At 37.1% G+C, this 14,403-nt stretch overlaps 3 protein-coding genes across 6 annotated transcripts; all 3 read left to right on the forward strand.

The window, feature by feature from the left end:
* The first annotated feature begins 320 nt into the window (after positions 1 to 320).
* Positions 321 to 1,940, forward strand: LOC111783443 (caffeoylshikimate esterase). The gene is made up of 7 exons (XM_087120717.1): positions 321 to 455; positions 559 to 685; positions 754 to 900; positions 1,000 to 1,130; positions 1,206 to 1,343; positions 1,414 to 1,512; positions 1,583 to 1,940. The coding sequence occupies exons 1-7, from the start codon at positions 336 to 338 to the stop codon at positions 1,853 to 1,855; spliced, it is 1,035 nt and encodes a 344-aa protein (XP_086976843.1). The 5' UTR covers positions 321 to 335; the 3' UTR covers positions 1,856 to 1,940.
* Positions 1,941 to 3,061: 1,121 nt separating this feature from the next.
* LOC111782492 (uncharacterized) lies at positions 3,062 to 4,483 on the forward strand. The gene has a single exon (XM_023663253.2). The coding sequence runs from the start codon at positions 3,263 to 3,265 to the stop codon at positions 4,223 to 4,225; it is 963 nt and encodes a 320-aa protein (XP_023519021.1). The 5' UTR covers positions 3,062 to 3,262; the 3' UTR covers positions 4,226 to 4,483.
* Positions 4,484 to 8,273: 3,790 nt separating this feature from the next.
* On the forward strand, positions 8,274 to 13,917 carry LOC111782876 (potassium transporter 10). 4 transcript variants are annotated; one of them, XM_023663704.2, is made up of 9 exons: positions 8,275 to 9,004; positions 9,097 to 9,259; positions 9,359 to 9,584; positions 9,715 to 9,960; positions 10,090 to 10,140; positions 10,574 to 10,834; positions 10,915 to 11,082; positions 11,462 to 11,716; positions 12,821 to 13,917. In XM_023663704.2, the coding sequence occupies exons 2-9, from the start codon at positions 9,134 to 9,136 to the stop codon at positions 13,852 to 13,854; spliced, it is 2,367 nt and encodes a 788-aa protein (XP_023519472.2). In that variant the 5' UTR covers positions 8,275 to 9,004; positions 9,097 to 9,133; the 3' UTR covers positions 13,855 to 13,917. The 4 variants fall into 4 exon arrangements, with proteins under 4 accessions (XP_023519476.2, XP_023519472.2, XP_086976559.1 ...); XM_087120433.1 differs by having other exon boundaries at positions 9,109 to 9,259; XM_023663705.2 differs by having other exon boundaries at positions 8,275 to 8,868; positions 9,054 to 9,259.
* Positions 13,918 to 14,403: the final 486 nt, after the last annotated feature.

Raw genomic sequence — 14,403 nt, forward strand, 5'->3', positions numbered from 1 at the left:
AAATCATGAAAAAAATAAAATTATAATAAATATATAATAATTGTGTAATAAAATAAAATAATATTTTATCAAATGATTGTAACGGAAAGTAATTTGAAACAAAATTGTCCCAGAAAGAGCTAAAATCTTTACGGGCAATTTCGCCTTATTTAGAAAGTTGACAAGGAAATGAGTGGCTGAGCCGTGGTGAACCAAAACAGGTCCAACGAGGCTACTCGACATGCACAGGCAGTCGCCTGCGCTGTTCCAATCCTCGAACCCTTTTTAAAGCTTACGACGGGGGCTTCACAAATATCCAATCTTCTTCGTTTTTGTGCTAAGAAAAATCCTCCTCCATGGTCTCGTTCTCTCTCTTCCTCTCTGTTCTATCTCGTTCTCTCTCTCTAACTCGTTTTTTTAATGTGTTGCAGGCCGCTCGAACACAGGATGGGCAGGATGGGCTCGTGTATCAAGAGGTTAGCCTGGCCTTAATATTGTCCAGTTTGAGGATAAGTTTCAGTGGCCTGAGATGGATAGTATTCCTTACTTATAAATCTACGAATCATTCTCCTTTTGCAGGGGTTTATAATGAACTCACGTGGGTTGAAGCTTTTCACGTGCGAATGGCTTCCAAAGGATAAGGAACCAAAGGGCTTGATCTTTATCTGCCATGGGTACGCGATGGAATGCAGCATCACCATGAACAGTAAATACCCTTCCACCACATGAAACATTATATTCGTAAGATCAAATTATAATTGATTTGGTTTATAGGCACTGCAATTCGGCTTGCAAGGGCAGGGTTTGCGGTTTATGGGATTGATTACGAAGGCCATGGGAAATCAGATGGGCTGCAAGGCTATATTACAAGCTTTGATCATGTGGTGGAGGATTGCTCCAATCACTTCACAGCCACTTCTGGTATCTTATCTTCCCAATGCAAAAGATTCAATTTTTATGGGTTTTAACTGAAAATTTTTACATGGGTCTTCGTTAAAAACTATGTTTTTTAATACCCAGAAAGGAAAGAGAACATGGGCAAAAGAAGGTATCTATTAGGGGAGTCAATGGGAGGGGCAGTGGCTCTGTTATTGCACAGAAAGAAGCCAGATTATTGGGATGGTGCTGTCTTGGTTGCACCAATGTGTAAAGTATGCCCATGTCTTGGCTCTGTTTTTGAATGAGTTTAAACTTTGAAGCTCAAAAGATTCCCCTGTTTTTGGCAGATTGCAGAGGATGTTAAACCAAAGCCAATTGTTGTAAATATACTGACAAAGCTTTGCAAAGTGATACCCACATGGAAGATAATTCCAACCCAAGATATCATTGATGTTGCTTTCAAAGTTCCTGAGATTAGACATCAGGTAATAATTATTAATCTCCTCTGTTTTTACAATATAAAACTGTTTATATTACTGATAATGAAATCAACAGGTCAGAAATAATCCTTATTGTTTCAAAGGGAGGCCTCGTTTGAACACTGGAAATGAACTTCTAAGGATTAGTTTAGATCTCGAGAAACGACTCGAAGAGGTTTGCTATTTCTTCGTCGTTGGAATGAATTAATCTTTTTGAGCTTTTGAATTTAGTGGTAGTTTAATAGGTTTCGTTACCGTTCATAATCCTCCATGGGGAGGCGGATCGAGTGACCGATATATCGGTGAGCAAGCAACTCCTTGAGAAGGCGTCGAGCTGGGACAAGAGCTTGAAGACATATCCAGAGATGTGGCATGGATTGCTGTATGGAGAGACAGTTGAAAACATTGATGTTGTGTTTGCTGACATAATTGGTTGGTTGGAAGAAAGATGTGGTTTGGGAAATTCAAGGATTCAGAAACAGCTCAAGACAGAATCTGATGATCTTCAAACCAAATAAAATATGATATTTGTAAGAACTAAGTGTAAGATTGAATGTGTTGTAGTTGAATAAAGCAAGGTTCATAGAAACTGATTTTCCATAATTTTGCCTCATAAGCACCATAAATTCAAACGGTGGAAACAATAATAACCAACTATTTGTCAATGTGGATCGGATCCTGTCTGACGCCACCCTTCGATATGTCACGTTCGGCTCGCTCAAGACCATCGACAACGAGTTGATAGAATGTAACGACCCAAATTGACAGTTAACAAATTTTGTCTTCTTTGGACTTGACTTTCTATCCATGTAACAACTTAGATCCACTGCTAGCAGATATTGTCCTCACCCTTGTAAATGGTTATTTGTTCTCCTCCCCAACCAATGTGAGACATCACAATCCACCCCCTTCGGGGCCAGCGTCCTTACTGGCACACCACCTCATGTCTACCCCCTTCGGGGAACAGCGAGAAGACTGACACATCGTTCGGTGTCTTGCTCTGATACCATTTGTAACGACCCAGATCCACCACTAGCGGATATTGTCCTCTTTGGACTTTCTCTCTCGGGCTTCCCCTCAGTGCTTTAAAGCGCGTTTGCTAGGGAAGGTTTCCACACCCTTGTAAAGGGCGATTTGTTCTCCTCCCAACCAATGTGGAACATCACAATACATTATGAGTAATGCTTCATTTTCTCTGATTATTGTGTGATCTCACAATTCACTCCCTTGGACATTCATAATCCTTTTTTTCTTCTCTAAATGATTTGTCACTGCTGATCTGATCCGGTCCTTGTTAGTTGCAAATTGGTTTGTGTTTGGGGGATAAATTTTATTTGAAATTTCTTATAAAGTTTTAAAAACAATAAATTTAATTTAATTTATATTTTGAGTATAAAAAATAAAATAAATAGTATACTCGTTTAAAAAATGCATGGAAACAAAATTTAGATAAAAATATATAAAATATTATATCATTCAATTAGGTCAACTAAGAATCTTTATTATTCATTGAATATTAGAAACTAATTTCCAATTTTAGATACCAATTAAATTCAAATTCATTTACCAAAAATCATAGTTACTAAAAGAATCATATTTATGTTGGAATATAATTAATTTATAATCTCATTTTTGTATAATGCTGAATTTAATTTTGATGTAAATATATCGGATTTTAATTTATATCATATAATTAAATAAAAATAAAATAAAATAAAATGGGATCGTGGCGGTGGGCATTTTCGCGCTGTTGACTCCACCTCCGTCTTCCCCAATTTCCTCTGTCTGCAAATTTCAAGATCTTCTTCCATGTCCGATCTGATCTTATCCATTTGACCTAATTTTGTTTCGAATTAGATCCCTCTTCCTCGTCTTCCTCGAAACATTTCAATTTCGAAATCGAAGATTTCCCATTGAAAGAAGCCATGGATCTAGCCCCAGAAGAGCTTCAATTCTTGACCATTCCCGACATTCTCAGAGAATCAATCTTCATCCCGAAGCGCTCCCCTAAAACCTTCTATCTCATAACTCTTACCTTCATCTTCCCCCTTTCTTTCGCCATTTTAGCCCACTCCCTCTTCACCCACCCACTTCTCGTCCAGCTCCAAAACCCTTTCGCCGACCCTGCTCAGACCCGTCATCGATGGACCGAGCTCCTTACCTTCCAATTTTGCTACCTTATTTTCCTCTTCGCTTTTTCTCTTCTCTCCACCGCCGCCGTCGTCTTCACCGTCGCTTCCCTCTATACTTCCAAGCCCGTTTCCTATTCCTCAACTATCTCCGCCATTCCCAAGGTTTTTAAGCGCCTTTTCGTCACTTTCCTCTGGGTTTCTCTCCTCATGATTATCTATAACTTCATCTTTTTCGTGTTCTTGATACTCCTTATCCTTGCAATTGACACCCAGAATTACATTTTGTTCTTCTTCTCCGTTGTTGTAATCTTCATCCTGTTTCTAGTTGTACATGTTTACATCACCGCCTTATGGCATTTGGCTAGCGTCGTGTCGGTGCTTGAACCGATTTATGGATTTGCCGCCATGAAAAAGAGCTACGAATTGCTTATGGGCAAAACCCGTTTTGCGGCGGTGCTTGTATTTGCGTATTTGGCCATCTGCGCTACAATTAATGTCATATTTGGGGCTGTGGTCGTTCACGGTGATGATGGACATGGGGTTTTTATGAGGATTATCGTTGGTGGCTTTCTGGTTGGCGTTTTGGTGATTGTGAACTTGGTGGGATTGTTGGTTCAGAGTGTGTTTTACTATGTCTGCAAGAGCTTTCACCATCAGGGAATTGATAAGCTCGCCTTACATGACCATTTGGGTGGATATCTTGGTGAGTATGTACCTCTCAAAAGTAGCATTCAAATGGAAAATTTAGATGCATGAGGTTGGGGAAAAGACAGTCTGTTATCTAATGTTTTAGCCTTTTAGGGGATATGGAATGATATGTTGTAAAAAGGAGAGTATTTAAACAATCTGTTATCTAATTTTTCGTCTGATTTTATACCTACTATTACTTGTATTTGATCCTTAATAATTTCTAAGGATCAGTCAAGTACTTGTCTTTGAATTGGTGGTGGGATTTTACTGCACACTGCCATGGATTACTTGTATGTTGATGGGGAAGTTCTGATCTTGTTGTTATGTGTTCGTTGTTCAAGCTTTCACATGATTATGTCTCAAATGGGATTGATGATTGCAACATTGCCTTACTCTTTGTAGAGCTAGTGGGGTCCTCGTTTTTTCTTCTTCTTTTTGTATACTCTATTTTCTTCTGGTTTGTGCAGCTTTTCTACTCCAATGCTATATTAGAATATGGCTTCATCTAGATTGTTTATGGGAGATCCCACATTGGTTGGAGAGGAGAACGAAACATTCCTTATAAGGGTGTGGAAACCTCTCCCTAGCAGACGCATTTTAAAATCGTGAGACTGATGGTGATATGTAACGGGTTAAAACAGACAATATTTGCTAGTGGTAGGCTTGGGCTGTTACAAATGGTGTCCTAGACGGTGCTAGACACTAATCAGAGTAGGGCTAGACCCTCTCCAAAGTCCAAAGAGGACAATATCTACTAGCGGTGGGGTTGGGCAGTTTGAGTTAATTCACTCTTCAATTCTGATAAGTTGCACCCACTAAGCATGAGGATTGTTCTTTCTGTTCTTATTGGGCACACTGGAAACTAGCTAATGATATAACATCCAGCTGCTTTGGCTTCAACTTTCTTTGGTGTTTTTCTTAGAGACTGATTGTGGGGTAGAAATATTGAACTCTGTTATCTGCTCTGTTATGTTGGCTGCTGCTGTTTGAATGCCATCAAAGCTTGATGAAACCTTTAAGTGAAATTTTTGTCTTCTTTCTTGATATCTAGATTGTGGAATTGCCCCACTAAATGTGTTTACTCCAACCACAGAAAACACAACCAGTCTCTGTAGGATAATTAGCTACGGTAGCAGTTGTATTACCATTTCTTCTGTTCTTTCTCTATATTGGCTTCGAGTTTTTTGGCTTGTTTACTGTTGGTTATGAAGAAAGTGAGCCCTTGGTGGTGAATAAGGTTTGGCTTAGGTGGATTTATGAACCATCTGTGCATTCAAATGATACTTTTAAACGTTGCAGCTCTTGATGTTGAGTAGAAGTTCATTCAAAAATATGGATGAAAAGTAGGACTTAGAGGGTGTGACGATAATCTTGAATAGTATGTGGTGGTATTTGGATTCGAATTTTTTGTTCTAGGTTGTCGTCACTAGCAGATATGATCTGCTTTGGCTCATTATGTATTGTTCGTCAATCTCACGGTTTTTTAAACGCATTTATTAGGGAGAGATTTCCACACCTTTATAAGAAATGCTCCGTTCCCCTCTCTAACCCAGTCTACCCCCTTGGGGCCAGCATCCTCACTAGCACACTGCTCGATGTCTGGCCCTGATACTATTTGTAACATCCCAAGCCTACTGTTTACAGATATCGTCCGCTTTGGTCTGTTATGTATCGCCTTCAACTTCACGGTTTTTAGAATGTGTCTACTAAGGTGAGGTTTTCACCCATTATAAGAAATGTTTCCTTCCCCCTCTCTAATCGATATGTGATCTCACATGTTAATGGATTTTTGCTTCAATAGAAACATTTATAAAATGTCAACAGTAGTGAATGAATATATATGCAAATATTTTGTACAAAAGGTAAGTTTCATGGATATTTTATGTAATTTAAGCGAGACTTTTTAGGTTAAATTATAAGTTTAGTTCGTCAAATTTGAGATTTGCATCTATATGATCCTTAAACTTGAAAAAATCATTTAATTTATATATTTAGCATATTTATGAATATTTAAAAAATAAGAAAATTTAAGAACTAAATTTTTAATTTAATTTTTGGGAAGGTAACATCTTCGGTTTTGAAGCGAAAGTTTTTTATTATGATTTTCATATTAATTTAAACATTAACATGAAGGTTGAAAAGAATTTGGGAGCATTTGAGATTTGCAGTTGCAGGACAGGAAATGGGAACAGAAAAATGAACTGAATTATTTATATTTGATCATTGTAGATCTAAAATTTATAATGTGTAACAAAAGAATATGATTACACACACAATAAGTTTTCCCCACGTCTTTCTCCCTCTACCATACATGATGTCACGTCACTCGTCATGTCCATCCACCATTCAGAGAATCATTTTTTTAGCAAAAACAATAATATAATAAAATAATAATAAGATTACTAATAAATGAAATCAAAACGTGACAGGAAGCATGTGTGAAAATATGAAATTAATGGCTTGTTTTAATCTTTACTTTTAATTATAAAAATTTGTTATATGAAAAAACAAAAATTCTTCAACATTAAAATAATAAATAAATAACCACAAACATTATCCAGAACACCTTATTTGACTCTAATTCTATGCATTTTTCAATTTTAAGGATAATAAATATTTTTTTATAAATATAAATCGCTAAATTGTTTAGAGATTTAAGAACAATATTTCACATAATAAAAATTATATTAAAATTTGAAATAATTTATCGCATTAGAAATTAATTAAATTATTAACCATTTTAGAATGTCATTTTTCTTTAAGAATATATTTTTTTGAAGAATTTTTTAAAAGAACAATGTGTGAGAAGGAAAATAACCATACTTTTTAAATTTAAGGTTAAATTAAAATTACAAATTTATTTTTAATTTTTTTTAAAATTATTATAGAAAGTGCATATTTTTAAGAAAATTATTTGAATATATAATATATATATATAGAAATAAATTAGAAAAATATGTCATATCTGGATTGTAATTACAGCACGACAGCAGTCCCCATTTAAAAAAAAAAAATCAATGAATTAATAAATAAGAAAAATCTTATAACCCCAGACGGAAGTTACTATTAAATTAATTAAAAAAAATAAGCCAATATACAACACGCGTGCAACTAACACATATCTAACCACCCAAATAATAACGAATTTTATCACCCAACTAACGCATTTATTTTAATTAATTATAAAGTCTTTATAAACTACTTATGAATTTTTTTATCAAACTATAATAACAAATTTTCTTTTAAATTATATTAATTAATGGCTGACCTTGAATTAAAATTTAATCAATAAATAGTCAAGATTAGCCACCTTAAGGTCCTAGATCTAAGATCTAATCTTCACAAATACTATTTAAATGCTTCTCTATTTTATTTTATTTTTCATGACTAAAAATATTTTATAATTTGTAGAATGAATAATTTAGTTATTATTTATTTATTTATTCCAAATATGAAGAGATACACTATAAATATTATTTATTTATTCAAAAGATTATCTACCGATTTTTTTTTGTTCGATAATATGCGAGAAAAATTTACCTATAATAATTTAATAATATAATGTTAATTAATAATACATTAATTCAAGATTACCCACGTAAAAAAAATTACGACACAAATATAAATTAAAATTTAGTAGGATGCTTTAAATATATTAAATACAAACTATAATATATATATCAGTGTTTCGTTTGATAATTTAAATATAATAATTTTAATTTATAAGATCGGTCAATCAAATGTTTAACTAATTTATTTCATTATTTCATGTCACATAGTAATTATTTTAATAACTCAAATTTAAAATTTATATAAATGTTATCTCTCTTAAATCACAATTTATCAATTAAATTAGCAACTAACAATCTGAAATTCAAATATAAAAAGAAGAATTTGATTATGATTAGGTTGGGAATTTATTAATTTTTTATAATAAATTATTCGATTTTTCTTTAAAAAAGAAAAATTACAGAATAATTATTGAACCGTAATTGAACTGGATTATTCCGTAATTATTCTTTTTAATTTCTGGAAAAACTCAAATGATCCAACTATTAATTAAGCTTCCATTTTCATAATTACCTCGTTGACAATTAGTGTTAAGGAAGTTGATAGAAATTTAATTGATGGAATCAAATTCTGACTGCCACCAGATTATACAAACCCAATCACGGGAGCCTCCGACGATCAACGACGAATTGACGAGTGTTCTTGTTTGTTCTTTCAGCTTCCTCACAGACCCATCTTCAGAATCCAAATTTGATGCAAAAATCTGTTGTTGATTTTGAAGTAACTGTTTGCATCAGCCCACTTAATGGGGAGAATAATGCGAGTTGAAGATTAGGAGAAGAGAGACGTGCTGGTTTTTGCAATGGAATTTGGATGTTTCACTGCGAGCTGCGTGGACTGACAATGAATTTTAAAAAAGGAACAGCGCCTTCCTACTTTTCTCTCACCGATTTCCCTCTTTGATGAATTGGGTTGTCTATGGAAGTAGTTGCAGAAATGGGTGTTTTGTCTATACTTGAAAAACATCCAAAACAGCTTTTGAAAGCGAGGCCTCAAACGTCTCGGTTATAGCACGTACTCTGCTTCTCGGCTCTGTAAAAGGACATGGCCCTACCTCTCCTCTCTGCTTCGTTTTTTGGGTCTCTCTGAATTTTTCTGGGTTGAAAGAAACCTCCGTGAATTTGCCGTCGAAGCGATAAGTACGAATTATTCTTTGTTTTCTTTTTCTTCATTGATTGTTTTCCTTAGGTTGGGGAAACCCTCTGATTCATAGTTGTTCATCTGGAATCTGCATCCGTTGAAGTTCTGCTTGGATTGCTCTGTTCATCCAAGCTTGTAAGTTGAACTTGTCTAGTACCCACTTCGTTTTTCATATTGAATACAGATTTCGAAGTAAGATCAGGGCTCTGTTGTTGGGTTTATTGAAGATTGTTTTATAGAAACTGGGTTCAACCTGAAACTAAGATGACATCGAGAGTAGAAATTGATGAGGACTCTGAAACGAAGGGAAGTATGTGGGTTCTAGACCAGAAGCTGGATCAGCCTATGGACGAAGAAGCTGGGAGACTTAGTAACATGTACAAAGAGAAGGTAGCAACTGGTTCTTTATCTCTCAGTTATATCTAGGGTCTTATGATATGATATGATAGGCTGCCATTCATTGATCTGATAAGATCTTATATTTTCCAGAAATTCTCGGTATTGTTGCTTCTTCGACTTGCATATCAAAGCCTTGGAGTGGTTTATGGAGATTTGGGGACTTCTCCTCTATACGTTTTCTACAATACATTTCCTCATGGGATATCTGATCCGGAGGATGTAATTGGAGCACTTTCATTAATTATATACTCTCTTACTCTCATTCCACTCATAAAGTATGTATTTATCGTGTGTAAAGCAAATGACAATGGTCAAGGTAAGCAAGCCATTTGTGTATAGGCCCATTTTCAAACAATTGTAGACTTAAGAACTCAAGAATCTGTAGTGCATAGAAACATATGTGTTGATATAGATTGCATTTCCTCTAAGTTAAGCTGTCTGTGTAGGTGGAACATTTGCTCTTTACTCCTTGTTATGTCGTCATGCAAAAGTAAAAACTATTCCAAACCAACATCGAACTGATGAAGAGCTAACAACGTATAGCCGCTCTAAATTTCATGAGCACTCATTTGCTGCTAAAACTAAAGGATGGCTTGAAAAACGATCATCCAGGAAGAATGCTTTGCTCATTCTTGTTCTTGTTGGCACTTCCATGGTTGTTGGAGATGGAATTCTCACTCCTGCAATATCGGGTATTATTTTCTTTAACCAATCACTCCAAGGGCTCCCACTTGGATAGTATGTTTATGAATTACTTGATTGTTTTGGAATTCGTTTTGCTTCTGCAAACAAATAATTATGGACCTTACTGTCATTAACAGTTTTATCTGCTGCGGGAGGGATCAAAGTCAACCACCCCCATGTGAGCAGTGGTATTGAGCTGATTCTGAAATTAAATTTTCTTTCACATCGGTTGGAGAGGGGAACGAAACATTTCTTATAAGGGCGTGGAAACCTCTCCCTAAAGACGCATTTTAAAAACCTTGAAGGAAAGCCCAAAAAGGACAATATATGCTGGTTGTGGGTTCGGCTGTTCAGGAAGTGTGCCAGCGAGGATGTTAGGCCCCTGAGGGGGTAAATTGTGAGATCCCCACATTGGTTGGAGAGAGAACAAAACATTTCTTATAAAGATGTGGAAACCTCTCTCACAGACATTTTAAAAACCTTGAGGGAAAGCCTAAAACGGAAAGTCCAAAGAGGACAATATTTTCAGGCGACCTTGAGCTGATACAGTAACCTTGTTTCTAGTTTATGTTGTTTTTTCCTACAAGGTCTGAAAAACTTTTGTTGTTTTACGTGGTGCAGATGTAGTTGTGCTTGTTGCTGTTGTAATACTAGTGGGATTATTCAGCTTGCAACGCTATGGTACTGATAGAGTTGGTTGGCTCTTTGCTCCAGTTGTGCTACTTTGGTTTCTATTAATTGGAGGTATAGGCATGTTCAACATCTGGAAATATGATAAAACGATTCTACGAGCCTTTTCACCTGTGTATATTTTTCACTATTTTAGAAGGCGAGGGATGGATGGTTGGACGTCCCTCGGAGGCGTGTTGCTGAGTATAACAGGTAATATCATCACCTTAAATGCACTTAGACATTCAACATTTTGTTTTGTTTATATTTCTAATGATTGGTTGTAAATTCAGGCACAGAGGCTTTATTTGCGGATTTGGCTCATTTTCGTGTAGCAGCTATACAGATTGCTTTTACAGTAGTTGTTTTTCCTTGCCTTCTCTTGGCATACTCTGGACAGGCTGCCTACCTTATGAACAATACGGAGCATGTGGCTGATGTCTTCTACCATTCAATACCAGGTCCTCTTTCTTTCTCTTTGGTATCTAAATGACACTTGCTTGAGTGAGACCTGCAGCATTGCCCGAGTGAAATGATGCGCTTGTTAGGAATCACGACTCTCCACAATGGTATGATATTGTCCACTTTGAGCATAAGCTCTCATGGCTTTGTTTTGGGCTTCCCCAAAAGGCCTCATACTTATGAACCCACGATCATTTCCTAAATTAGTCAACGTGGGACTCCTTCCCAACGATCCTCAACAATCCTTCCCTTGGGCTTCCCCAAAAGGCCTCAAACCGATGAAGATGTATTCCTTACTTATACACCTTATGATCATTCCCTAAATTAATCAATGTGGGACTCCCTCCCAACCATCGTGACTGACATCTCTCTTTGCAGATTCCATATATTGGCCCGTGTTTGTTGTTGCAACGGCTGCTGCTGTGGTTGCTAGTCAAGCCACTATATCTGCAACATTTTCAATAATCAAGCAGGCTCTTGCTCATGGCTGCTTTCCAAGAGTTAAAGTTGTTCATACCTCAAAGAATTTCCTTGGTCAGATATATGTTCCAGATATTAACTGGATTCTCATGGTTCTGTGCATTGCTGTGACAGCAGGATTTAAGAATCAAAGTCAAATTGGAAATGCTTATGGTAAGTGGTTCTCTGTTGTTTGTTCATATCCTCAGTTCTGTATGTTTCCCAGAAAAAGTCATAACGTTACTGTATCATTGATGCTATTTGAACATATCACCCACCCCCTCTCTATCCTGAAAGGTATATTCTATCAGCTGAGCTGTCTGACCAAATTAGGCTTCCAATTACCATACTCAAGCTGTTGTAGAAACTAAGGTAATGGGTCCCTCCAGCCTGCAAGCAACCTGTTCTCTAATTTTTGGTGATAGGAACGTTAGGAATCACGACTCTCCACAATGCTATGATATTGTCCACTTTGAACATAAGCTCTCATCGCTTTACTTTGGGTTTCCCCGAAAGGCCTCATATCAATGAAGATGATGTTCCTGGCTTATAAACCTATGATCATCCCCTTAATTAGCCAGCCAACGTGGGACTTCCTCCCAACAATCCTCCCCTCGAACGAAGTACACCATAGAGCCTCCCCTGAGGCCTATGGACCCTCGAACAGCCTCCTCTTAATTGAGGCTCAACTCCTTTCTCTAGAACCCTCGAACAAAGTACACCTTTTGTTCGACACTTGAGTCACTTTTGACTACACCTTCGAGGCTCACAACTTCTTTGTTCGACAGTTGAGGATTCTATTAACATGACTAAATTAAGGGCATGACTCTGATACCATGTTAGGAATCATGACTCTCCACAATGGTATGATATTGTCCACTTTGAGCATAAGCTCTCATGGCTTTGCTTTTGGTTTCCCCAAAAGGCCTCAAACCAATGGAGATAGTGTTTCTTGCTTATAAGCTCATGATCATCCCCTTAATTCGTCAATGTAGGACTCCCTCCCAACAATCCTCAACAAGAAAGACCCACCATTCAATTTAGAATGACAAGATATGTACGCAAATTGAGGATTAGATCACTATCGCTCTCTTAATAATGGAACATGAGATCCAATAGTTAAACTCCTGTTCCTTTTGGCACAATTCGGTTGCTTATATTGACTTGCATACAGGAGAAATGATTGAAATTAGTAGCAATATGGAGTTAGTTATTCATGCATTTAACTGATGGTGTATAGAACTTCATTTAATCCTCTCCATCTCCTTCTTTCAACAGGGACAGCGGTTGTGGTAGTCATGCTTGTGACCACACTGCTCATGATTCTAATCATGATCTTGGTGTGGCGCTGTCATTGGATCATCGCCCTGATATTCACTGGACTCTCGCTTGTTGTGGAATGCGGTTACTTTTCAGCTGTTCTCTTCAAGGTTGATCAAGGTGGCTGGGTTCCCTTAGTGATTGCTGCAGCCTTTCTTATCATCATGTACGTGTGGCATTATGGTACTGTTAAACGATACGAATTCGAGCTGCACAGTAAAGTTTCAATGGCATGGGTTCTCGGTCTTGGTCCCAGTCTAGGACTCGTCCGCGTTCCTGGAATTGGGCTTGTCTATACCGAGCTAGCAAGCGGCGTACCTCACATATTTTCCCATTTCATTACTAATCTCCCAGCTATCCATTCTGTCGTTGTGTTTGTCTGTGTGAAATATCTCCCAGTCTACACAGTGCCAGAGGAAGAAAGATTCCTTGTCAAGCGGATAGGAACAAAGGATTTCCACATGTTTCGTTGCGTTGCTAGATATGGTTACAAAGACCTCCACAAAAAAGATGATGATTTTGAGAAAAAGCTTTTTGATAGCATCTTTCTCTTTGTCAGGCTTGAATCCATGATGGAGGGTTGTTCAGACTCTGATGAGTACAGTTTGTATGGGCAGCAAACTGAGCGTTCAAGGGACGGCCTGTTGATTGGTAGCCATGGCAATGCAGCAGCTTCATCCAATGTGGGCACTACCCTCTCGTCAGTTGACTCGATCGTGCCGGTTGGATCTAACACAGTAAGATCATGTGAGCAAGCAAGCAGCAACCATACTGATAGCGATGAGATTGAGTTCTTGATTAGGTGTAGAGATGCTGGGGTGGTGCACATTCTGGGAAACACTGTAATTAGAACAAGGGAATCGAAATTCTTCAAGAGGATAGCTGTGGATTACGTATATGCCTTTCTTAGGAAGATTTGCAGGGAGAATAGTGTGATTTTCAATGTTCCTCATGAGAGTTTATTAAACGTTGGCCAAATTTTCTATGTATAGTTCATTTGATTCATTGATGGAACAGGGAGAGTGAATCAAATCTGTTAGATATACTTTCTTCAATTTAGCATTTTTCTTTTTAATGCACGACGGATCGAAACAGAGTTGATCGAAGAAGATCAATACATCTACTTGCTTTAGGGTCCTTCATAGAATCTCTAATCGTGCCCTTTCTTCAATGAGCGAGTGATCCTTCACTTCCTTTTTGAGCTTTCGATTGATGGTCGTCCGTGATTCTTTCTCCTTCGCATTACTGGTAAGATATATGTTGGCTATGGTGATTTTTTTCACTTTCAGGGCACGTACGGGCACGTACAGTTGAGTGTTGTTCTGGGAAATAACTCGAATTTCAAATCATACACTTGCTTTAACAACGCATGATATGGATGTGGGAGCATCAACTCTGCTCCTAAGAAATTATTGAAATTCTATAAAAGAGTCTCGAGAGCTAGGATACATGCCAGTTTCATACGAAGCTGAAGGTGTAATGAAAATAAGGGCTAAAGTCCTCGAATCAAGTAGGGTACATAAAGTACTAAAAAAATATTT

Source organism: Cucurbita pepo, chromosome 20, assembly GCF_057944985.1.
Source record: "Cucurbita pepo subsp. pepo isolate OVF chromosome 20, ASM5794498v1, whole genome shotgun sequence".
NCBI lineage: Eukaryota > Viridiplantae > Streptophyta > Magnoliopsida > Cucurbitales > Cucurbitaceae > Cucurbita > Cucurbita pepo.

Excerpts from the sequence above, each read along its gene's own strand:
- LOC111783443 (XM_087120717.1), top strand. The coding sequence starts at position 336 with ATGGTCTCGTTCTCTCTCTTCCTCTCTGTTCTATCTCGTTCTCTCTCT. Across the intron at positions 1,131-1,205 it reads TGGTTGCACCAATGTGTAAA|ATTGCAGAGGATGTTAAACC; the intron begins GTATGCCCATGT and ends TGTTTTTGGCAG. Across the intron at positions 1,344-1,413 it reads TTCCTGAGATTAGACATCAG|GTCAGAAATAATCCTTATTG; the intron begins GTAATAATTATT and ends TGAAATCAACAG.
- LOC111782876 (XM_023663704.2), top strand. The coding sequence starts at position 9,134 with ATGACATCGAGAGTAGAAATTGATGAGGACTCTGAAACGAAGGGAAGT. Across the intron at positions 9,585-9,714 it reads AGCAAATGACAATGGTCAAG|GTGGAACATTTGCTCTTTAC; the intron begins GTAAGCAAGCCA and ends CTGTCTGTGTAG. Across the intron at positions 11,717-12,820 it reads TCAAATTGGAAATGCTTATG|GGACAGCGGTTGTGGTAGTC; the intron begins GTAAGTGGTTCT and ends TTCTTTCAACAG.
- LOC111782492 (XM_023663253.2), top strand. The coding sequence starts at position 3,263 with ATGGATCTAGCCCCAGAAGAGCTTCAATTCTTGACCATTCCCGACATT.